Source organism: Malaya genurostris, chromosome 3, assembly GCF_030247185.1.
Source record: "Malaya genurostris strain Urasoe2022 chromosome 3, Malgen_1.1, whole genome shotgun sequence".
NCBI classification, from domain to species: domain Eukaryota; kingdom Metazoa; phylum Arthropoda; class Insecta; order Diptera; family Culicidae; genus Malaya; species Malaya genurostris.
The window spans coordinates 70,063,541-70,089,714 of record NC_080572.1 but is presented as its reverse complement, the minus strand read 5'-3'; the positions used below and the strand labels follow the sequence as shown (position 1 = coordinate 70,089,714).

Here is a 26,174-nt window from a genome sequence, read left to right as displayed (position 1 = left end):
ATGATCAATATCTCGATAACCTTCGCCACAAGCACAATGATTAGTCTCGGAGAGCCCAATTCGAAGGAGATGTGCATCTAACGTGTAGTGATTGGACATGAGTCTAGACATCACACGAATGAAATCTCTACTCACATCCAGTCCCCTGAACCATGCCTTTGTCGATATTTTCGGAATAATTGAGTGCATCCACCGACCCAGATCATCTTTATCCCAAGAAGCTTGCCAGCTGGCAAGTGTTCTTTGGCGAGACGAGCTATAGAATTCGTTGAAAGCAATTGGTCTCTCATAAATTTCACCCTCAATAGCACCACGTTTGGCTAAAATATCGGCTCTTTCATTGCCAGGAATGGAGCAATGAGCCGGGACCCAGACTATAGTGATTAGATAATTATTGTTCAATATGTCGTTCAGGCACTGTTTTATTTTGCCCAGGAAAAACGGTTCAGTCTTGCCAGTCATGTTTGAGCGAATGGCTTCAATTGCACTCAGACTATCTGTGAAGAGGAAATAATGGTTTGGAATTAATGTGACGATTACACTCAAACTATATTGAACTGCTGCTAGCTCTGCTATATAAACAGATGCAGGTTCTTGAAGCCTAAATGAGGCCGAAACATTATTGTTGAACATACCAAACCCTGTCGCTTCTTCAATTCGCGATCCGTCCGTGTAAAACATATTCTCAGAGTCAATATGCCTGAACTTACTTGAAAATATTTTTGGGATTTCCGTCGAACGTAGATGATCCGGGATTCCACGCACTTCGCGCTGCATGGATGTATCGAAAAATAAAGTTGAGTCAGGGACATTTAGGAGGCTGACACGGATAGGAATATATCTTGAAGGGTTGATTTCCTGTGACATATGGTTAAAATATACTGTCATGAATTTTGTTTGAGATCGAAGCTCGACTAGTCGTTCGAAATTATTAATTACCATGGGATTCAGCACCTCACATCTTATTAGCAGGCGTGATGAAAGCTCCCAAAATCGATCTTTTAATGGAAGAACTCCCGCCAGAACTTCAAGACTCATTGTATGTGTCGAATGCATGCACCCTAAAGCAATTCGCAAACAACGATACTGAATTCGCTCCAGTTTGATAATATGAGAGTTTGCAGCGGAACGAAAGCAAACGCATCCATATTCCATCACTGAAAGTATCGTTGTCTGATACAATTTTATTAGATCTTCCGGATGAGCACCCCACCAAGATCCTGTTATTGTTCGAAGAAAATTTACTCTTTGTTGGCATTTTGTTATCAGAAACCTAATGTGTCCTCCCCACGTGCATTTGGAATCGAACCACACCCCGAGGTATTTAAAAGTTAAAACCTGTTGGATCATTCTTCCCATCATATGGAGCTGAAGCTGCGCGGGATCATGCTTTTTTGAAAAGACGACTAACTCTGTTTTCTCCGCAGAGAATTCGATACCAAGATGAACAGCCCAATCGGACAAGTTATCTAAGGTATCTTGCAATGGTTTATGCAGATCAATAGCTTTGGGTCCAGTAACTGAAACCACGCCATCATCTGCCAATTGTCTTAGTGTACATGGGGTTACTAGACAGCTGTCAATGTCATTTACGTAAAAATTATAGAGGAGCGGACTGAGGCATGAGCCTTGCGGGAGACCCATGTAACTATTTCTGAGTGTTGCCAAATCGCCATGTGAAAAATGCATGTGTTTCTCTGACAAAAGGTTGTGCAAATAATTATTTATAACCGCTGGGAGTCCATTTTGGTGAAGCTTGTCTGAAAGAACATCAATGGAAACTGAATCAAATGCTCCTTTAATGTCTAAAAATACAGATGCCATTTGTTGCTTTTGAGCGAAGGCAATTTGGATGTCAGACGAAAGTAATGCAAGGCAATCATTCGTCCCTTTATTTCTACGGAAGCCAAACTGAGTATCTGACAACAAACCGTTCGTCTCGACCCAAGTGTCGAGACGTCGTAGAATAATTTTTTCGAACAATTTTCTGATGCAGGACAACATCGCAATGGGTCTATATGAGTTGTGATTGGAAGCTGGTTTCCCCGGTTTTTGAAAGGCGATAACTTTCACTTGTCTCCAGTCAGGTGGAACAATATTTTGCTCAAGAAACTTGTTGAACAATTCCAACAAACGTCTTTTTGCGAGGTTGGGCAGATTCTTCACCAAGTTGAATTTAATTCTGTCCAACCCTGGAGCGTTATTGTTACAAGACAAGAGTGCTATAGAAAATTCCATCATTGAAAATGGGTTATTAATAAAACCATTATTTGGAGGAGATTCCCGTATAATGCTCTGCGTAGGAACAGAATCTGGGCAAACTTTCCTAGCAAAGTCAAATATCCATCGGTTCGAGTATTCATCACTCTCATTGCCCACGGTACGATTCCTCATTCGTCTGGCCGTGTTCCAAAGAGTGCTCATTGAGGTATCTCTTGACAAACCTTCGACAAAATGTCTCCAATAGCTACATTTTTTGGCTCGAAGTATGCTCTTGTACTTGGTTTCTAAAACCATAAGTTTTTCAAAATTCTGAGGAGTTCCTCCTCCCCGTTTTAGAAACGTCTTGCAAGCATTTTGTTTTGCGAGTTTAGCCTCTGAGCACTCTTTGTCCCACCAGGGGTTGGGAGGCCTTCTGTTAGTCGTTGGCCCAGGAAAGCGTTTAGTTTGGGATTGTTCTGCTGCCTCCAGAATCGAACAAATGAGGAAGTCATATTCTTCAAGTGGAGGGAGCTCTTCCATTGAATTCAAAATACTAGAGATACTACTTTGGTATTTAATCCAGTCGATATTTTTTGTCAAATCATATGGAATACTAGCGGAAGTAGCAATGCAATTGCTACTGCTAATTGAGATGATGATTGGTAAATGATCGCTACCGTGTAAATCAGGCAGTATTTTCCAGGTGCAATCTAGTCGAATTGATGTTGAGCAAAGAGATAGATCTAATGCACTTGGGCGTGCCGGAGGTCTTGGGATCCGTGTCATGCTACCCATATTTAATACCGTCATGCTAAAATTGTCACAAATGTTTTGTATTAAAGATGATCTGCTATCATTGTAAACGGAACCCCACATAATACCGTGCGAATTTAAATCCCCCAGAATCAATCGTGGTGCAGGAAGGGCTTCAACCATTTCATTAAGCTGTTGCTGTCCAACTTGTGCTTTTGGAGGAATATAAACCGAAGCTATGCAAATATCTTTGCCTTTAATGTTTATTTGGCAAGCAACAACTTCTATACTAGAAGTTGAAGGGATGTTTAATCTATAAAAGGAATAGCATTTCTTAATTCCCAAAAGCACTCCACCATACGGAGAGTCTCTATCGAGACGTATAATGTTAAAATCATTAAAATTTAAAGCTATGTTTGAAGTAAGCCATGTTTCGCATAAAGCAAATACATCACATTTTTGACTATGCAATAATATTTTAAATGAATCAAGTTTTGGCATGATGCTTCGACAATTCCACTGCAGGACAGTGATTGTATCATTTGCGACGGGTGATAAATTATCCATCAAAAGATACAAAACCTGAGACAATTGGCCATTGAGCTGATAACTGCTTCAAAAAGGTTCTAGCTATTGGAAGGAATGCCATTATGAGGGTCTTTAAGGGTTCAGATATATTGAATGCTGAGAAAATCCATTCAACAATTTCCGAAAACTTCAGTAATCCTGTTGGTGGCTGTGAAATGGAGCCCACTGGATTATTATCTTTTTCTGTACTAGATCCTGGATTGGTTTGTGAATTTGACAAACCAGGAGGCACAGTCTTTGGTTTTGACTTTTTTTGTTTAACACGGGGATCTTTTTTTGAAGATGAAATTTTAGGTGTCTTTTTTGGTAATTTGGAGGAAGACTTCTTTCTCTTAACTGACCCTTGGGTAGTGATAAACGAATTACCTTCACTATTTTCGTCAGAGTCAGAGTCCTCTGGTTCCTCTAGATTTGAAAACCCGTTTTCGGTTTCCAAAGGGGGGACATCAATGACCGTTTTAAGCATTTCTGCATATGTGCGCTTAGACCGTGCTTTTAAAGAAAGCTTAATTTTGTCTTTGTGCACTTTAAATGCAGTGCATACTGAAATATCATCATGAGGACTATTCCCACAATAAATACATTTTTCAATTTCCTTGTTGCAATCATTATCTTTATGAGGCCCTTCACACTTAATACATTTTGGTTTATTACTACAGTAAGTAGCTGTGTGGCCGAATTTTTTGCAGTTCGTACAATTCATTACATTTGGAACAAAAAGCCGAACAGGGAGGCGAATTTTATCGACATAGACATGGGACGGCAACGCAGACCCGGCAAATGTCACTCGAAACGAGTCTGATGGGCGATAAACTTTTTTTTCCTCTTCATGAACTACTGAGTACAGTTGTTTGCACTCCAGTATTTTCACACCCTCAAGCATAGAGTTCTTGAAACGACCAACACCATGCTTGAGTAAATCATCTACCGAAAGACTCGCTTCGGTAACAACACCGTCAATTTCGACATCTTTGGAGGGTATGTAAACTTTATACTCTTTATTGAAATGTTCCGAAGAGACAATATCATTCGCGTGTTTCAAATTATTTACCACAACACGAATTTTATCGTTATTTACTTTTATGATCTCTTTGATTGAAGAGTATCGTGATGTCAAACCTTTATTAATTTGAAAAATGTTTAATGGCTTTGATATACGTCTAAAAAAGACTATCCAAGGCCCAGAAGAGCTCTCCTGATATTTTTTCGTTCGTGGGGGTATAGGATTCATGCTAGGATTTACGTCCATGGATTCATCCATCACATTAAAATTTTTAATCAAACTTTAAAGTAAAAAATGAAACCAACACTACACAGTACTCAATCAAAAGGAAAAGAAAAAACTTCTACCTTGAAATTGTTGTCTATCTCCGTTGCACTGCCGTGTAGATCCTCGTTGCTCTAGATGTTCTTGTTGGATGTATCTGGACGTTGATACAATGCTGAAGCTCACTGTAGCGATAGAATATGATGTAATGCTACTGCTACCTGACATCCAGCACCACTCGAATTCCGATTTGCTTTCGTCTTCGCCAGCTGTAACCAGCGCAGGTCACCGGTGTATACCTGCGTGTTGTATGGCAGTGGAAAGACCGAGTTGTCTTGTCTCCTTCTTCCTAGTGCTCCGCACCGATATGCTTCTGCACCGAAGTGCCTTCGCACCGGTGTGCCTTTGCACTCTCCTGCTTCTATGTGCCTTTGCACTCTTCCTCTTCGATGTGCCTTTGCACTCTCCTGCTCAGCACTTGTGGCTGTATATTGCGGCCTGGGTAGAGTTTGGGAAACGCCCTTTGTTGTTTCCTTCACCAGCTTGGCCCAGCACTAGGGCTCTCTTATGCAGCACGATTTTACGTTTTAACGGCTGCTGCCAACAGGTTTCTACCTGTAGTTCAACCGTTGTCGTATTTAACGCGTGTAAACCAACCAGCGTTATTAAACTGTACGCTTCTATACACAACCTTCTCGGTTGAACGGCTATTACTGAATTTTAAATGTTGTTTGAAGTCACTTAGAGATTTTCTCCGATTTTCATATAAATCAATAGGATTCTACAATTTACTTAAGAAAAGTAGCATAGAAGTTCAATGGCTAAGAAAAAGCACCATTAACTGATAACATCATGGGGGTGGGTTTGTAAGGCTGACAAACCGACATAGCTGAAATATTAATTTAAAACAAAACCATGATTCGTTTTGCTTTGTAGTAAAAAAAATTATTAAAAAAAATTTCTCGCAAATTTTCAAACTACTTACAAGTTAGTTATATTCAAACTCAAATTTTTCACACCGGAAAATAACGTCGATTGTTTGATATTAGGTCAATTTACGTAAATCCTATGTAATGATTCTATTCATTTTAGGAAATTTTCGCATAACATTCATTTTTGTCATGTAAAATATTATTGATACGGTTTTACGTTTTTTTTTAAAGTAAATCGAATGTAAAGTTTTATTTTAGTGTAGAAATATGGAATATTTTCAGAGATTGAGTGCTGTGGGCTTACGACACATTTTATTCGCTAATAAAACAGATACTAATTAATTTATAACCAGAATGCTCTTATAATTGATTTTCTCGGCTAAAGCGAAATTATTCATTCTTTGTTACAGATCAAAACCTTAATTTCTTAAAAACCCTTCAATACTCAGATACATGATACTTCCCATAGACAAAAGGAGTAGTTAAAATTTTGCTATTCATAACAATATACTTAAACTTTATGTGATGACGAATCCGATCAGTTATGAATTTTATGAATGTTATAGTGTAAAAGTTAGGTGACTCACACCATTTCATTAGACTCTAGCTAGAGCAATGGATGATGCTGACTAAGATAGGACTTTTTGTCAATTTCCAGCGAATTTCAACATTTTATGCTGGAATTCTAAGAAGAAAACCAGTTTTGTATATTCGAAAAACTTGAAAACTGTCAGAAAATAACTATCGTATACTCTTACCAGCTGCTACCTAATTTTGGGTAAAAACATATCCAAAATCAACTAAAGTGCATCTCCTGAATTTTAAGTAACGAGTGATTACCTCAAAATTTAGGTTAATATTAGTTTACCCAAAGTGTTATGCCAAACAAAGCACGCTACCCATTTTTTAAAACCAAGTCAAAGTTTGAGTAGATAACGACCTAAATTTGGGTACCAAAAAAAAGGTAAAAATGATTTTCAGTGTACTGTGAAAAACAACCATGCTTCCCACATTATCGAAATGATGGAATGAGCAATCCCGCTTGTGAGGAATTCTGGCAACCGTCAGAAGGCTGGCTGCATTCCGGCTGGTGTCAAAATTGTCCAGGCGAAATTGCGTCATTATCTCGCCGTACGTGTCTTTTTTATTTCCATCCCCCTTCTTTTTTATTTTTTTTATTCGACTTCATTTGATATTCGTCAATCCCGAATGTACATACAAGAAACGAATCTTGAGACGAGGTAAATAAGATTAAATTATGGGTATGTTTGGTAGTGACAAAGCAATGTTATTGACAATAATATTTTCCATAATAAGTATATATGAATGGCAATAACTTATTGCCTTTCATATGTACTTTTTATTGAAAAAATAGAACCAAGACGCTAAATATGTAGAACCGATTCAAAACGGTTCTGCCAATCTTGTATGGAGAGAATCCGACAGAAAAAGAACCGTTAATAACCGCTAGGCGAGATTCTCTGCCGGAAACGGTTGTTGCATTGTTGCCAGACTTTTGCCGGGATTCTGGCAGAATTCCGGAAAAAATGACTGGCAGACAAAGCCAGCCGTCTGGGGGGAAATCTGCCCGCCGCGTGCAAATGGAATGAATTCTTACTCGACTGCATGATTTTTCAGTGCTCGATCGGTTCAGTGCTTTCGCCCGAATTGGCTGCTCGATCAACCCGATTGACAGTGACATTATAAATGTCATTGAATATTTGCTCATTTTATGAATGTATTAGTGTAAAATTTAGGCGACTGCCATTTCACTACACTCCAGCTGGAATGGATGATGCTGACTAAGGTAGGCCGTTTTGTTAATTCTAGCGAATTTCAACAGTTTATGTTGGGATTCTAAGAAGAACTGGTTATTTACTAGTTCTGTATATCCGAAAAACATGAAGATTTTAATTTGTATATTCGAAGAATAAGACGAATTGACATTGCAGTCCGCATCTTCTCACTCAATTCCGAATGATTTCCGAATCAACCGGGCGAAATTCATTGGGAATCGGTTGGAATTGATTCGGAATTCCACATGATTCCCACATGGAATTCCGAATTCGGAAATCCACATGATTCCCACATGGAATTCCGAATTCGGAATCCATTCGAATCTGATAATGTGGGTTATATCACAATATGCACAGAAAAAAATATAAAATTTGCACAAGTAAATTATTAGTACTATGAAATATACTACATCAATGTAAAAATAAATTAGAATGCATTTATTTTTCGATGAAAAAAATTGTAGATTTAAATTAACGTTAAGTTTCGCACCTGAAGCACAGACTAACAGACAGGACACTCAAATTAGATTCTTCAATCATTTTAACGGTTAGTTCGAATATTCCTTTATTTGGGACAGTACTCACATGTGTCATGATGGCGCCACGTTACCCTATCGTAAACATCCTGTCTGTCATCTAGACTGTGTTTATTTTTTTCATTTACCAACAGAGTTGCCATTCATACAGAATTGCCTATAATGTATTGATTTGTATACGTCCATGCAAATTTCATGCAGGATACAGATTTAATACATATTGCCAAAACTATATACATAATTGTGCCTACTTCTCATCCTCCAACGCAATACAAAATCGATCCCGTTTTGTTACAATATTTACTTGCTTCTGGTCTGCCGCCACTTAATTTTGGGTGAAAACTACCAACACAATGAAAAATAGTCTAGATGAACAACGTTGAGTCAAATAAATGGTTACCTTTCAACATCGCGAAAAAGTTAAATATATTATCAACGTAATCCAATAATTTATTGTGACGATTCATTTTCAAATATTTTGATGAAATCAGGCATCCCTGCAAGCAGCTGATCGGTGTTGACAAACGAGGGGAAACCAACTAGTAAAATAACTTTTACATAACACAAGGGGTGTACAGATAGTAAATAGTTCGCGCAGTACAATATAGGTGGAACTAGTGCATCACGAAAAATTATTTTTATAAGAATTTACTCATACTGTCATGTCTGTTAGTCTGTGCCTGAAGTATATTGAAATATGAAGAACTATTGGAGCAAAGTAACTTTGGATTCAGATTCCTGCTCCAAATAAATGCATGAAAAAAGATGTTAATTCACAAAATATTTTAATCTGTGTGGTCCATAGCCTTATGTACGATTCAGATGATCCGTCTCCTTCCGTCACCGTCACCGGAACGTCAGCTTCCGTCAAAATTAGTTTAATACTTTCATTACCCGAACGTTCACACGTTCCGTCCGTCAAGATGTTCCGTGACGGTGACGTTATGTGTGAATGTCTTCATAAGAACGCATGTAATTAATTGACGGTGACGGAAGGTGACGGATCGTCTGAATTGTACATTAATCTATTTTATAAACTTCTTGCACTCAAATATAAATTCACGTTCGATTCACTTGAAACATCACGTAACTTGTTTCAAATGTTCAAATCAAGTTATGTTCTAGATGCATAATTTATCTTAGTTTTAAAATTTAAATCTAGAATTCATAACAAAATAAACTGACAGCCCTAGCAGCGTTTTGTCTGTGTTTCAAATATGGAACAAATAGAACGGCAGCGTATACCAGTTTTAAATTTGACAGTAGAACTGTTCGAATAAATGAAACTAAAACGTCTTGCTGGGTATACATTTGTTTCAGTTTCAGTTTTATTATAGACCACCTATATGAATCTTGCAGCTGCTGAATTTGCTCTAAGGTTTACGTGAATTGAACAAACGTCAAACAATCTACGTGAATTTCCGGTGTGAAAAACTTGATTTTGAAAATGGCGAACAGTGGCCCTCAAAGTGTAAGTAGTGTAAATATTTGCGAGAAATGTTATTTAATTACAATTTTTCTCTATATCGACCGGACTTTCAGACTTCGGCTTCGGTTGGATGGCAGGGACAACAAAAACGATTTCTGGAGGCTTGTCGATTCGAGATCCCACGACGTTATTAGTTGCTGTTTAATGTAATGTATTAGTTTGTTTTCAGCCATTGAAATTCTATGCTAGTTTTCTAAAATAAATGTTTCATTTTTCATGGTATTTTTCATTACATAGATTTATATAAAAATATGAAATCTCCCTTTTGACTTCAACCAATATATTAAATAGTAGTTCTCTGGTATCTAAATTTGATATGCACTGATAAGTAAATGTGATATGAACAGTAAATTACATTTTACCCATGAAACACGTAACTTTTACTGGATTATTCATAAAACAGATTCTTAGGCTGAAAAATATTCACATAGCTTTTCACTTAACTATAACATAATTTTTATTTTGAGTGTGCATAAATGGACGATATAAATCAAGGTAGACATTTCTGTAGATTTTTAACAAATTTCAACAGGTTATATTGTAATTTAGAGGAGTACTAGTCTTTACTAGTTATTTATATCCGAAAAATATTATATTTATGACTTACATGTTGCATATAATTAAATTTTTATTTTTAAATTTAACCATCATAAACACGTGAAGAATCATAGAACAGTTTTCATTTGACAAATCAGGTCGCTTTTTATGGCTCAATGTTGACAGATTTCCGAACCAATCGGTTGGCGGCGAAATTTATTCTGAATCGGTTAAGCGTCATTATTTCATTGATCGTCCAGTTATCAATTTCAACGATCCGTTTCATGAATTATGATCACTAGCTCTTCGAGTTAGTGACAGAAGTGGCAAACAAAACACAATTTATACCGCTTTGTTCCATTTCGTTCTCATCCGGGTCAACCTATTTCAACTCATCACCACTGTGATTCAATCACCGCCGCTACAAGCCACGTTTAGGGTGGCAACCATCACCCAAGGAACCGTTGCCATACCTCCCAGCTCGTGTTGGTCGTAGGGGCGGTGACGGTATATCTCGGCAAAGGGCGTTCACGATCATCGGTCGACCAACGAAATATATACATCGCCCGCAGACCAGACAACCGAGTCGCATCCCAATGTGATATTCACAGCCAGAGTTAGGTGCACGCGAAGAGCCCAAAAAATATTCTCCCACGCTCGAGACACGATATTTCAATCTGTTTATGTAATAGATGCTAAAATGCAGATAGATTTTGATGAGTCGAAGCTCCATCGGCAACGCTGCCATGCCGTCGGCGCAATTGGTTTGCCGAGAGATTCGACAGGAGAAACCGTCCACGTAGATTCAGAATACCGAACCAATGCGAGACGACAACATTCAACGTGAGGTTGAGTGGTAACCGAGGAGCTGGTGAAGAAACATGATCATGCTGCATTCATTTACCAGAAACATCGCTTGCTGCGCTTCTGACCTCCTCCCTGTTTTGGGAAGTGCAATACACAATGCGGACTTGACGTTTATTGCAGTTGAATTGAATTGACTCCGAGGAGTTCCAAATAAACTCGTGTATATTCAACGTTTTATTGTGGTTATTCTACCGAAGAAATGTGGCGACTTCGCTTCTCTTGTGGATGCGGTCGTCTGGTTGCCGAGTTTGACTGTGAAAATAGCCTACTCATGAAAATCCGTGTCAAACCTTTTGGGAAAAACTATTCACCGTTGCTTGCGTTGATGGTGAGCAACTGAAAACGTGATTCCTGCTACAACGTTTCGGTTTTATATCAATAATGTTGTTCTAGGGAGGATCAAAATATAAAAGGAAAACTTAAAGAGCTAAACATTTTGTGTGTAAAATAAATGTTTTGGAATAATTTACGTAGATGAAAGACTTACAAGGCTAGGTCGATTTCATAAATTGAGAGATTTATTGATTATTACTTATTTCGAATGACCCGGATTTGCACCGCAATTAATAAACTGAAGATATTTATCGGAGCCTATTAACGCAACGGTTTCAATATTTTTTTATATAATTATATTTAGTTTGGTGTACAGTCATAACGAAAATTGTTTACTGTACCTTCATTATAAAACTATCGAAAGGATTCCGGTAGCACCCAGTTGAACTGCCCGCAATTCAATTCGAAACTTTCTGATTTTCAGATTGCAAGCGTTCTCTTGTCGACCATATTTAGAACTACTCCATTGTAACAAGATAGATGAAAATATTCCTACTTAAAACGGAAAAAATCCGAGCAGAGTGAATTTGCCGCATTGAACAGTTTCATCTATGGCGAGGAAATATTAACGAATCGATGACAATTTTTGATTTTTTACAATATTTATGTTGCTTTGACGAAGTTTTCTTTACACAATCAAAAGTACCCTCTTGCGAGGAATTCTGGCAACCAGCAAAAGCCTGGCTGCTCTTCGAAAGCATGAGGTTGGAATACATATGGGTATTTTGATAGATGAAGAATTACATATCATGTTTGGTAGTGAGAAAGCTATGCTATTATCCTTAATACCCAATTAGCAAATGTAGTTTATTGAAATTTCAAAATGTTCTACAATTGGTTTAGAATTGTTATTTATGTTAGATATGTTCGGAAAGATTTTTAAATATATTTAAATCGGTTGCGCAGCTTATCACTGTTAAGTTTCACAATACTACCGAAAAAATCATTGTAGAACAACTTTAAGTACATCTAAAACAATTGTGCAGCAAATCACCAACTTGTACATGTTTCACTAACAGTTATAGAAGTTCTGCAGAAATTGTAAATCGGAAGTAATTACAACAATTGTGCAACTTATCAAAAAATTTCCAAACGGCTGTTCAATACAATGTGGTAGAAACAGGTGGGGCAAACACATCTCTTTTGTGTTAGTGAAATTAACTTTGCTTCAGCAAACCAAGTAAAACTAAAAACCACGTGCTTGCTTTCGTCACACCGTTCGGACTAGTTGGCATTGAATCAAAGCAAATTTATTTTTCATGTATGTCGTCACACCGAACTATTTACAAATTTTTGGTTACCAACGAAACAAGCCATGTGGTCTGCCCCACCTGTTTATATCACATTGTGTCCAATATACGTCGAAATTGCTTGAAATCTCTTATGGAAGAAAAATTAGCGAAATTATGTTCTCCGAAAGGTAAAAAATAATAAGCCGAAAAGTGAACCTTTTTGTTCAAAATATTTTTTTGCTGAATCCGCCAAGTTTTGACTGTCTTATGAATTTTTATGTCAGTGTGTACAGTTCTCTTCAGTTTTAGAAAAACAATGATATAGGATTCAAAACTTGCAAAAAAGTGCAAGATTTATCTATACGAAATGAATGCAAAACTTGCAGACATAAGAATATTATCATAAAAGTTGCAGAAATACACATGCAATGAAAACTAATCAGATCAATAAGATAATTTGTATTCGGTTTTCATCTTGCGAAAAAAAAAGCAGACCTGACATCACTTTTCAAGCGGTTCATACACTTTCAGTTTTCAGGACAGTAGAATTGAACCCTGAACGGAGTAAAAAACTGAACGATTAATTAAACTGAGTGTTTGTGGTGACTTTTCAGTTTTGCGTTTTGTCTCCATGTCAGTTTCATCAGTTTTTTTCCATGGAGGCACATTATTCTGATCAAAAGAAAACTGATGGACTGAACGATTAACTGAAAATCTGATCAGTTCACCAGATGAAACTGAGCTCGAGAGCTCCAATAAAAAAAAAACCGGACGTTTGGCGGAATGAACTATTCAGTCACTTCAGTTAATCGTTCAGTTCACGAGAAACTGTTTGGAAAACTGAGCGTGTATGGGCCGCTTTAAATATATTGAAAAAAAAAGTTAAGTTCATCATAGCTACTCTCATAGTTTATATTACCGTTTGAGCAACTTGGTTTCGCAACTCCAGCACATGAGCTTACCAAAATAATACCGACAGTGCGTATCACAAATATCGGGCCCGCAAAAATGAATGAATATATTGTATAGTTGTTTAATTCAACTAGTTTGGTAAAAAAAGAGAAAACGTAATTTCCAAAATAGCACGGCAATTTCTTTCCAAAAAATCAAGATGTTAATGTTTCCTGTTATTTAGATAATATAAGTCATTACCTTACGTGAACCATTTTCTATTAAACTCACTATTACCATCGATGCCATATTGGAAAATAATCAAGAAAAAATCATTTTGAGATTTGTCAGGTTCAATAAAACATTAGTTGGATAAAAATCGTCTAAAAATTTTAGGAATGTTTGAGTATACGTATTTTAAACATCATTCCGATGATTCTCAATGAAAATAATAGACTGTTATTTTCACAGAAATTAGTGTACAATCATCAAAACACGATAATTCAAAGACGCTTGAAAATTTGAGGCGTACGAGAATACATTTCACGATAAAAATGCAGTTCGTTGTTGATTTATCATTTACAAAAACACAAAAGATCAACTCCACAACATGTAGCATTATTTATTTTCATGTGCAGATTTTTTTACAAGACCCACGTTTGTGCTAAGAGCAGTTGTATTGAAAATCAAATGTGAAATTTATTCATTAGAAATTAAGCATGTTTTTGTAAACGTTTTTTCGCTGATTTTATTACTGGCTTTGTGATGCGATCGACGTATGATTTTTTGTATCAGTTGCACAATCGTTGTGAATAAATATTCTTAAAAATATGTTGCACAACACAGAAAAATTGCGCTTTTTCCATAACACAACAGATACTAGAAAAGTAATATAAACTAACTTGACAAATTTCACAATTAGTAGCAAAATACAGGACAACAACTTAACGTGCTATTTGGGTATATACTTCTTGGTTATATACTATAACGGTTGTGGTGGTCGTGTATGGCAAGAATCCGGCAGAAACAAAACCGTTAATAAGCGCTAGGTGAAATTTTCTACCGGAAACATTTGTTGCATTGTTGCCAGACTTGTACCGGAGTTCTGGCAGAATGCCGGCAAAAAATTCCGGCAGACATTACTCGTTTTCTAGGGAGAAATCAGCCCGCCGCGTATGAGTGGGTATTGCTTATATCTTCCCTGTAAGGAAAAAACGCCCAACATAAATTCTCCATTCTGATGAATGTCTAAATGAATAATGCAGGATTTATACGGTCCAAATCTTCCGTCACCAGAACGGCAGCTTCCCTCAATTTTTTTTAATATTTTCTTCACCGGAACGCTCACACGTTCCGTTCGTCAAGACGTTCTGTGACGGTGACGTTATGTGTGAATGTAGTTGTGCAAGTAATTATTTGTAATTAATTTTGACGGAGGTTGACTGCCCAACGGGAGTCCGATGATCTTTGAGGGGTTGGGACCACGTCGGACTAGAAGGAAGTTACTCACTACCTATTTTTTAAATGAACACTATATACCTGTAAAATACTTCTATTACGGGTTGAATAACTTCATATTTTATTTTTGTAAGAAAAAACAACAAACTGAAAGAGTATTTTATCCAGTGTAACATTCAACAGTGGGTTTTGTATTGACAACAACATCGTTTCGTGTAAGAGTGCCCGGTGAAAAATTAACGGCGACCTTAGTAAAAAAATGGGTGGCCAGTATATTTACTGATGAAAACAAAACAATATGTAAGAGCGATTCACACGCGGCATCAGACAACTATCACCGGCATGGAACGGATACGAAACAACAACAGTAATTGTAAGCAGTTCATATGAAGGGACACAACGAAATTCACGGAAGATTTTGTTTCAAGTATAAAAAAAATAATAAGGAAGCGTATTTCGCAAATTTGAAGGTCTTTCTTATATAACTTCCATTGGCTGAATTTGCTCTAACGATAACAGTAATAGTATTCTGGGATACTGCAGTAAGCAAGTTGAAATCTAACTATCTCATAACTAATTAAAAATTAATAGAAATGATAACGTTTAATATACAGCTTCGAAAGATTTCCGAATAAACAAAAAATAACTTTTACAGAGCATCCCTACTGACAAAGCCTAGGTTAAATGAAACGATCATCCGAAAAGCGATTGTATGTTTCTGTGTTTATTTTATTTATTATTTAAATCAAATTCATTTTTCTACCAAATCGGTCCTTAATGGTAGATCTTCGAGCAGAAGATGTCAATTTGGTTATTCCCACGCAAAGAAAAGGCCGGTTATTTGATTCTACCAGCTGGTCGTCTTGATCAAGGGTGAAACGATTTTTTCCATAACCAAAGTCTAGTTTACTGATAGACGGATCGCAGTGAGTCACTTATTTTGCATTTGTAATCATTTTTCGAGCTGTTTATTTGATATCGAAATAATAATTGCTGAATTTTAAAAATAAACCTCACCTTAAAAAAATGTGAGGTAATTTATCAAAGTGATTGTGCGCAGAAAGGCAATGCATTTGACATACTCTAACGATGATGTGGTTGAAAAATTGACCCGATGAATGAATCGACAGCCAGAGGTCTATTCGATAGTCCCACGACAAAAGGGCCTAACTGCATATGAGAGCCTCTCTTTGTTTACTTTCTCTTTTGATTATTACGGCTTATTGCAAATTCTCTAAAGTTTCCAATATAAATCGAAAGCTTGTAGTTTAACCTTGAAAGTTTTGCGAAGAGTAAAGTGTCAAATATAAAATCAGCTCGTACAATCGTGAAAGAAAAAGTAAACAAAGAGAAACTGTCATTTGTAGTTGGGTCCTTTTGTCGTGGGACGGTCGTATTATTGAAAAGCAACTCTTACACGAGACAATACTATCGTCAATACAAGAAGTATTGACAATACTATTGATCGTGCTGCGGAAGCTACATCGGATTGATGAAAATATTTTCAAAAAATCAAAACTGCTCATCAAATCAACAATACTTATTACTTAACTGTTCATTATGTGCATTATGTGCTCTTCTCTCAATGTTCTCAATATTCAGTTGCAATATTTAAAACTCCAAACGCTAGATTTTTTCGACCTAGGACAGGACCTGACAATTGTTGTTTTGCTCTAGGACAGGACCTGACAATTGTTAATCCTCTTCGAAAGCCAGTTTCGGACCAGCTTGTGATTGGTTGAAATTGACATAAGCAAGTACAAGTTGAAATTAATATTACTGCAGGGTGGTAAAAAAACAGCGCATATGTCAGCTTCCCCAATCAGTACACTACACAGAACTAAACAAATTAATCTTAATGCTAATATCAGAATTTTACCAACATTTTCGAATTTAGTCTTAAAATTTCTTGATTTGAAAAATTAATCCGTTTTTATTTATGTTTCTTGTGACAATGATTACGATTCCAGTTATATAAATATACAATATCAGGTTGTTTAATAAATAAATAAATAAATAAATGCTTCAAAACAAAACAATTTAGTATATAAATAAACCGTAACTTGTAATTCGCTTCAACGAGAGCTATGAATTGAAGTAAAAGTAATAAGAACAAGTTATTTCATATGCTTGCTGTATTGCACTTGTCATACCATTCATTACCATTTTTCCAGTACTAAACAAATTTTCTATTTGTAGAATTTTGGAATGGTTCGTCTGTTAAGGGAAATTAAACTACTTTCTAGAAAACAAACATCGAAATTTCAAATTTTGACTAAAAGTTTGAACTATTCGCAAACCAGTTCACATCAAGGCGCAGATCGCTTAGTATATGCACTTTTAATTCATAGACAATTTATGAAAATGACAATTTCTTTTAAATTTTATCTTTTCATGAGGAAAAAGTTATTGTGCAGTTAATTTAAATGCAATGTCATGAACGCCATGAAAAAAATATCGCAACTAAAGTAACTTGTAATACACCGTTCATTTAATTTAATTTTGTTGATATATTCTATGCATCAGAAGTGAACTACCAAAGATCGCCCTCTCAGGTTTCGTGAAGATAACTGTTACAGCACTATTTATAACATTCATGAGCAAAGTTGAATACTACTTTTTAATTCTTGAAAGTGAAGTCGATAGGTCTAAATAAGTGTGATTCTACATTATTTATAGGCGATATTTATTTTCGTCAGAAAAAAACACTAAATTATAAAAAAGTTCACACCTCTATGTGGGCATCATGCTCAATTATTTTTGACTTTTCACCAGAGATGCCAGATATTTTCATAGAGAATCTGTATTACCCAGAATGAAAAATTTGTATTTATCCGTATTCACTATAAAATCGAAATATTTATAATGAAAACTTGTTGAGGTAATGTTATTGCAAAAATTTATGGTTTTATAATGAGAAATTGAATGAGTGCTCAATATTCATGTCATTCTACAACGACGACATTAAATGCTTTCAAATTTTGCATCACCAATCGGAATCAACAAAACATTATTTCAATTTCATATTGTTTCAAAATGTTGGCTTGGTGAGTTGATGTAGGAGCGCTCAACTTAAACTATCAACACCATTTAAAAATTTTTAGATCAATTTGTGATTCGTTGATTGATTACAAAACTCTCATCTCGTCACTACTACCAAAGTGAGCTTAGACGAACAAAATTATTTTATTCTTCCCTTTTTTTTTGAAAAATCTGTATAAATCTGAATTGAGTTTGAAAAACCTGTACAAAATCTGTATTCTGTATGAAATCTGTATGTGCATGTAAAAATCTGTATAATACAGATAAATCTGTATAAATGGCATCTCTACTTTTCACTTCTGAGTGCACGCTAAACGCAGACTGCTAAACATGACTGAACTAATATCCTTTTTCGTCACGGGATGATGTTACTGTGATGTCTTTTTCGATTTGTATTGGATTCATTAAAGTGATCCATATTGATATATTATATATTTGGTGATCGCGAGGAATGTATTGTTAATAACAGGGAGCAACCGGAATAAGAAGAGAAATTTTTCTGGAAAAAGAATCCAATTCGACCGTCCCACGACAAAAGGGCCTAACTGCAAATGACAGTTTCTTTTTGTTTACTTTTTCTTTCACGATTTACCGAACTGATTTTATATTTGACACTCTACTATTCGCAAAACATTCAAGGTAAAACTACAAGCTTTCGATTTATATTGGAAACTTAAGAGAATTTGTAATAATGGCTCCGTAATAATCAAAAGAGAAAGTAAACAAAGAGAGGCTCTCATTTGCAGTTAGGCCCTTTTGTCATGGGACTATCGAATTGTCTGGTCATGTCCTCCCACATTATCAGATCCGAATGGATTCCGAATGAATTCCGAATCAATTCCGAATCGGCGAGAAATTTTCATTCGGAATTTCATGTGGAAATCATAATGAATTCCGAATCAATTCCAACTCCAGTGCAACAACCGATTCCGAATGAATTTCGCCTACAACCGGTTGATTCGGAAATCAGTCGGAATTGAGTGAGAAGATGCGGACTGAATTGTCAATTTGTCTTCTTCTTCTTCTTTCCCGATTTTGCACGTTTTCGTGCTGACTTTCAGTTTATTTTTAAATGAAAACATTACATAACTGATTATACACATTGAAATCTTCATGTTTTTCGGATATACAGAACTAGTAAATAACCAGTTCTTCTTAGAATTCCAACATAAACTGTTGAAATTCGCTGGAAATTAACAAAACGGCCTACCTTGGTCAGCATCATCCATTCCTCTAGCTGGAGTGTAATGAAATGGTTTAAGTCGTTTAAATTTTACACTAACAAATTCATAAAATGAGCGAATATTCAATGACATTTATAATGTCACTGTCAATCAGGTTGATCGAGCAGCCAACTCAGGCGAAAATTCTAGCACGGAACCGATCGAGCACTGAAAAATCATGCAGTCGAGTAAGAATTCATTACGCATTCCGTCATTTCGATAATGTGGGCTAGGTTGCGCCAAAGACATCATATTGAAAAGATATCCAGCTCTCACATTTCACGAACAATTTAAACATCCTTTTATGTGACCATGGCGCCCTCAGGCGAGTCCGCGTCGAATTTCATACATAGAAGTAGAGAAGATAAATGTCAAATTCGTGTGCGCCAAAATAGCAGCAATGCGCACCCATACAATTGACATGATATGTTGAATGTGATGCCGTGCGATGGCGTTGCTGAACTGAAGATTGATTTCGCTCCAAGCGCCCACCAACCAGAAGCGAAATTGCGCAAATAACTAAAACATGGGCGAAAATTTTTGGCTAAAACGAAAATTTTTAACTAGAACATGGGCGAAAATTTTTGGCTTTGACAGCCGTCACAAAATCTGTTATGGAACCCGTCTTGTATCCTTGATAGCCAAGATAACCAAATGCACACAATGAGGGATGCAGTTCAAAGACATTCAACATTTTCGTACCTCTTTCGATGTCTCAGAAATATAACCAAACTTTTTGAAATTCATGTCTAACCAAATATTACAATTATATTAATTTTCTTTATCAATTTCAGGCAGAGGGCCCTCCAGTCCAGCTGGAACCAGTTGATCTCAGTGTTCGCACACCGCCAAAAGGTAAATTCTTGACCATTTTTTTAAATGAAAATACTGAATTCATGATGTTATATCCCCATGAAAATCCTTTCATTTGTTTTTGAACTGTTCAATGATATGCACTGACGAGTCGGAGCCGAAACTTGAAAATAAAATAGAATGTAAATTACACTTTTGAGTAATGAAATTTGTTAAAATGCTTCCAGTTGAGTATAGTAAAGAAAGACGTCAAAATTACTGGGACTCAAACGTTTAAACAATAGTGATTTATGACAATCGTTAGAGCAAATTCAACAGCTGGAAGTTTTATACGGGATGAATGCTAGAACTGAAATAAACCTATCGTCAGCCAGCCGTTATAGTTTAATTTCATTGAACAGATCAACTGTCAATTTTTTATCTGGTATTGAGCAATTTTACGTCTCTGTTACTCACACCGATGCAGAGTGCACCAATCTATTCATATACGAAATTAGAATGTGTGCGAACCGAAGTCAAAGTTTGTTGTGGGTTCAATCTTACACTGAGGTAAAAACATTTTTGACTCATAATCATACACTGCGGAAAATGCATATAGAGTTTTTTTAAGCTATGAACTTATGAACCAAGTAGAAGACAGTTCCATTACGTGTAATAGAGTTTTAGAAACGGTTTTATGCTATTCTTAACTGTTCTCTTGGCATTGCAGTATTTTTTATTGCATATATGTATTCAATAATTGGCACGATGCGGCTCGACAAAATTCACTGGGTTATTTCGAGATACTCACACTAGCATTCGCTATATAACTGCTGAAAATAACCACACCAACACATTCACACGTGTATTGGACCATACGCTGTTGTTCTACTTTTTCTATATTTGAAACACGAAGAAAGGGGCCCTAGTTTATTTTGTTATAATTTCAAGGTTTAAATTTTAAAACTGACATAAATTGTGCATCTAGAAATGAAACACTCCTGTATATATCCTTCAGACAGCGTTGCCAGGTTGCCAGATTTGTCTGGCAAATGCCAGATTTTCCTCGTTTCGCCAGACACTCAAACTAACCAGATTTTTTGCCAGATTTTCCAAATTTTCCCAGACTTTTCATTTTTTCCTAGATATTTAGTCAGATCTTACTAGATCTTTACGGTTTTGGCCTCTATACGGCCTCTATTTGCTCACTAAAAATGAAACCCGACAAAAATTTCCTTGTATATAGTAGACCCAGACAAATCCAGATAAATTTTTGAGTTTTGACAGATTTTTGAAAATATAACCTGGCAACTCTGCCTTCAGAGCCAATTCAGCAGCTGGAAGTTTTATATGGGAGATCTATAGTAGAACTGAAACTGAAACAAACGTATCTCCAACATGCGTTTATAGTTTTATTTATTCGAACAGTTCTACTATCAAATTTGAAACTGGTATACACTGCCGTTCTATTTTTTGTACTTTTGAAACACCCCACATTATCAGATCCGAATGAATTCCGAATGGATTCCGAATCAATTCCGAATCGGCGAGAAATTTTCATTCGGAATTTCATGTGGAAATCATAATGGATTCCGAATCAATTCCAACTCCAGTGCAACAACCGATTCCGAATGAACCGGTTCGCCTACAACCGGTTGATTCGGGAATCATTCGGAATTGAGTGAGAAGATGCGGACTGAATTGTCAATTCATCTTCTTCTTCTTCTTTCCTGATTTTGCACGTTTTCGTGCTGATTTTCAGTTTATTTTTCAACGAAAACATTATATAACTGAATATACAAGTTTAAATCTTCATGTTTTTCGGATATACAGAACTAGTAAATAACCAGTTCTTCTTAGAATCCCAACATAATTTATTGAAATTCGCTGGAAATTAACAAAACGGCCTACCTTAGTCAGCATCATCCATTCCTCTAGCTGGAGTGTAGTGAAATGGCTTAAGTCGCATAAATTTCACACTAACACATTCATAAAATGAGCGAATATTCAATGACATTAAAAATGTCACTGTCAATCAAGTTGATCGAGCAGTCAACTCAGGCGAAAATTCTAGCACTGAACCGATCGAGCACTAAAAAATCATGCAGTCGAGTAAGATTTCATTGCTCATTCCGTCATTTCGATAAAGTGGGACTAGTTAAACGCTGCTAGGGCTGCCATTTTATCTTGTTACAATTTCCAGATTTAAATATTAAACACTCTTGAACATTCCCTTACATTATAACACGGAAAGACAAAAATCAGTGTTCTGGTAAAAACAATAGTTAATTTTCTTACCGTAGTTCTGGTTGGTTTCTGGAATAACTAAAACAAATTTTACTATGGCTGATTTCATTTTGTTGTTCTCAATACTTTAAATAATGCTTAAATATTAATCGAATTAACTGACTTTAACTGTTTAATTTTACCAATCCAAAAACAAAAAATTCGAGAGATAGTTTCCTTCCTTCCATTAGGAAATATATGAAATAATATGAATTGAATTTACATTCAATTTTGTGTTCCATTTACTATTTACTCTTTTGAACGTAGATGTCACAATAGTCCCCCGACTTTCCGTAATCTCGTAACCTGAAACGTGTACGGAATGAAATGAGGTCCTTCATGAAGTCTTTGTCGATTATACTGATTCAAGCCATCCAGGAATACTTTCTCATAACAAATTGCACCCAATTAGAACCACGTAGGCTATGCAAAAATAGAATCCAATTTGATTTTATCTCATCAGAACTGATGTTTTCCTGTCTTAATCCAGTGTTGCAACTTCTCTCGTCCTTTCCTTTTTTGGTTAATACTATCGACGATCATAAATTATCATGTTTTATTATGTTTTAATAATATAATTAATTTAGCAAGCTCGTTAAACACACAAGCCGAAAGCGCGCGCACGTTCTCGTTCGCCAGCTGATGCGATCTTTTTACGTTTGTTCGTAGTTCACCATACCTACCACCAGCAGGGGCGCGCAAATACAAGCACGTAACAGCATAACAGCATCACCCATCCGACAGCACCCGATCGGACCAGCAAAAACAGTACAGTACACAAGTTCATTAAAAATAAAAACCAGATTTTATGCTTCGCTCCGCTTTTGCCACTTGTTTGAATGCTTCGTCGTCGTCATCCTTCACATCGGCTACCAGCCAGCCGAGCTGTTCTGGTGAGCAGGCTTCGTGCATAACCAGCTGTAACATGAAAGAGAGAGGATGAGAGAGAGCATTCTCTCGTTCGATCTCACCGACATATTAGCGCTCCTGCAAGTGAGCTATAAATAGACATCCTATGTGAGAATGTACTGCTAGTGACCGAGACGGGTAGAATGTTAAGCACAGACGATGAATGAAGCATTTGTAACGTTTTCGTTTCGTCCGTAGAACAGAGTAAGCGAAACAAAAAGAAACGAAAAGCAGGCCTGGGTGTACATCGATAGAATTATTTCCGAAGTTGTTTCCTATATATACTCGCTTTGCTTTGATCGCTCCCGGAGGTGTGTGTCTTCGTCTGTGATGGCACGATAACTGAACATTGATCGCTTTAAACACGTGTTAGTTTGCAGATCTGCTCAGTGGCAACCCGTCACACCTTGTGAACGGCAGCCGAATCTGGTATCACGGGTGAACTCTCGCTGCACGGCGCCGGGCCGTACGCACGATTGATGCCATTCGTGATACAAGACGCTGCCAAACCCAACTATTCAAAATTGTTGAGTATCGTAATTTAATACAGAGATAGCTTAGCTCTTCGGATTAAAATTACATTGTTCAGAACGCTTCCATATCACTAGGGCACCGCCGAGCGGTCGGCCCATTCTTTTGCCAAGTTCAACCTTGCCAATCATTCATTATATTTCTATCTTAAACTATACATTAACGTATTTTATTTCCTTATTTTTATTAATTCATTCATTATTACTATTTATTATCATTATTTAATTCCAAAATATATTGAAATATACTCCTTACATTTATGTGATACAGTACCATTGGTGTAATCTTCTGCAAACTAATTTAACTGTCGGTCGACAATGAAGACTGAAAAACACAACGTCAAAAAGAAACAATTACTCGATTGATATGATGCTATGCTGTCCGCATGATAAATAAAAAAATACGCTTTTGAACAACAACAATCGTAGAGTTCTACCACATTTTCATAAATAAAATTAAGGACAAAAAAAACAACTAATATTTTTGTTATTTTGCGATTGCAGACTTTTCCGTGTAGATATTTTCTTAACATTCGTTAAGGAAATATTTTTGGGAAAACTCTTTCTACCAGAGGTAAAAGTATTTATTGTAGATGACTGAATATTGTGCTCCTTCACTGGAATTAGCTTTATTCTAGAACAAACCCAGCCCGGTTCAAGGTGGGCGATCAGAGCGTTCAAAATACGGTAAACAAACATTCGAGCATTATAAACCGAGTAAAGTCTTAATTTCTTTATGATAGATATATATATTTTGATCGATGAATTGTGGAGAAACTATACTGAATAAATAGTTGGTTAGTTATACTAATTTATTTACCATTCTTTTTCATTGTTTTGATCGATGCAAATTGCAGAAGGCTGCTTACACGGAACCGTAAACTACCTGATTTGGAGTATTTTCCACTCAATTTCGGGGTTCCTTTCAATAACCTTATTTAAGGTAAAGTGGCTCTAAGTAGTTTCCACAAGGCACAAGCTAAAATATACTTAAAGGTGAGTTTTGTGTACTCAATAGTAAGTTATATTTACTACAAAGGTGAGTTATATTCACACAATTTCGTGTTGAATACAGGTAACTTAAGAAGCGGGTAGGGTCTAACACTTTTGAAAAATCATTTATCATTTTCTTTGTAATTTCCTATAGTAAAACATTTCAAGAATATTCTGTGAAGTTTTCAAGCCTATCGGAACCAAACTCAGCAATTTATGGGCTTTTATCTCTGCTTATTTCATACTGCGAAGAAGTAAGAGCTCGGCACACAGGCTCTAGATTTCTGCTTCGATTGACTTAAAACCTTGACAGAACATTCTTGAAATGTTTCATTGTAACAAATAATAAAAGAAAAATATGATTTTTTGAAAATGTTAGATTCTACGGGCTCCATTGAGAAATAATTTTTTTCCATTGGTTTTATAAACAAAAAAACTATAAACGCGGTTTTATCGAAAGCAGGTTTTGAAAGTCCGTCCATCGTCATTCAAAATCTACTGAACCAGTTTTTTTTTCAAATTTTGCACACACTTTCTGGTTTTTAACCAAACTCAAACGTTTTTCTTTTCGTTGTTGGGGAGAAACAAACAGAAACGTCTAGAAAAACTTCTACTCTAATTATGCTGCCTTAATTTGTTCACTTCTGATTAGTCTGCGCTGAGATACAGTGGACACCGCAAATCATGATTTTGAGGAAGCTTCCTTCAAAAATATTTCTTTGTCGACTAATTCCTAATATTTTTTCCACGGAAAAATTACCAAATGTTATTCGAATGATGGTTCTTATCATGCAAAAGATTTGAACTTGTTTTGTTAAGCGATAATTCTCTAAAATGATGAGTTTTTTCTAAGTGTGCATCTACAAATATCTGCTTAGTTACAGGGACAGACGTTGAGGAACGCTGGAATCGAATGTTTTAACCTAGGACAGGACCTGACAATTGTTAATCCACTTTTAGGACCAATTTCGGACCAGCTCGTGATTGGTTGAAATTGACATTAGCAAGTACAAGTTGTTGAAATCAATATTACTGCAGGGTGGTAGAAAAAGTGTTGTCAGTATCGTCGGAATGATGGTTCTTATCATGCAAAAGATTTGAACTTGTTTTGTTAAGCGATAATTCTCTAAAATGATGAGTTTTTTTTAAGTGTGCATCTACAAATATCTGCTTAGTTACAGGGACAGACGTTGAGGAACGCTGGAATCGAATGTTTTAACCTAAGACAGGACCTGACAATTGTTAATCCTCTTTTAGGACCAATTTCGGACCAGCTCGTGATTGGTTGAAATTGACATTAGCAAGTACAAGTTGTTGAAATCAATATTACTGCAGGGTGGTAGAAAAAGTGTTGTCAGTACCGTCGGTAACAATGTAGCTTGATATTGGATATTTTATGTTTCGGGTCATCTTTTCAAAATTATTAATTTCAATAGGATTTAAGTTCAATTTGTTGTTAAGTCCTGTCAATGCGGAAATTATACGAGTACATTTAACAATCACTGGATGATACAAAGA

General features: G+C 36.2%; 1 protein-coding gene across 1 annotated transcript in view; it reads left to right on the top strand.

Moving 5' to 3' along the window:
- The window catches only part of LOC131434782 (Krueppel-like factor 12), a 398,669-nt gene that overhangs the window by 248,957 nt on the left and 123,538 nt on the right, over positions 1–26,174 (top strand). The window contains exon 4 of the mRNA XM_058601926.1: positions 19,941–20,001. Coding sequence (XP_058457909.1) covers positions 19,941–20,001 — 61 coding nt within the window. The remainder of the gene's footprint in view (positions 1–19,940; positions 20,002–26,174) is intronic.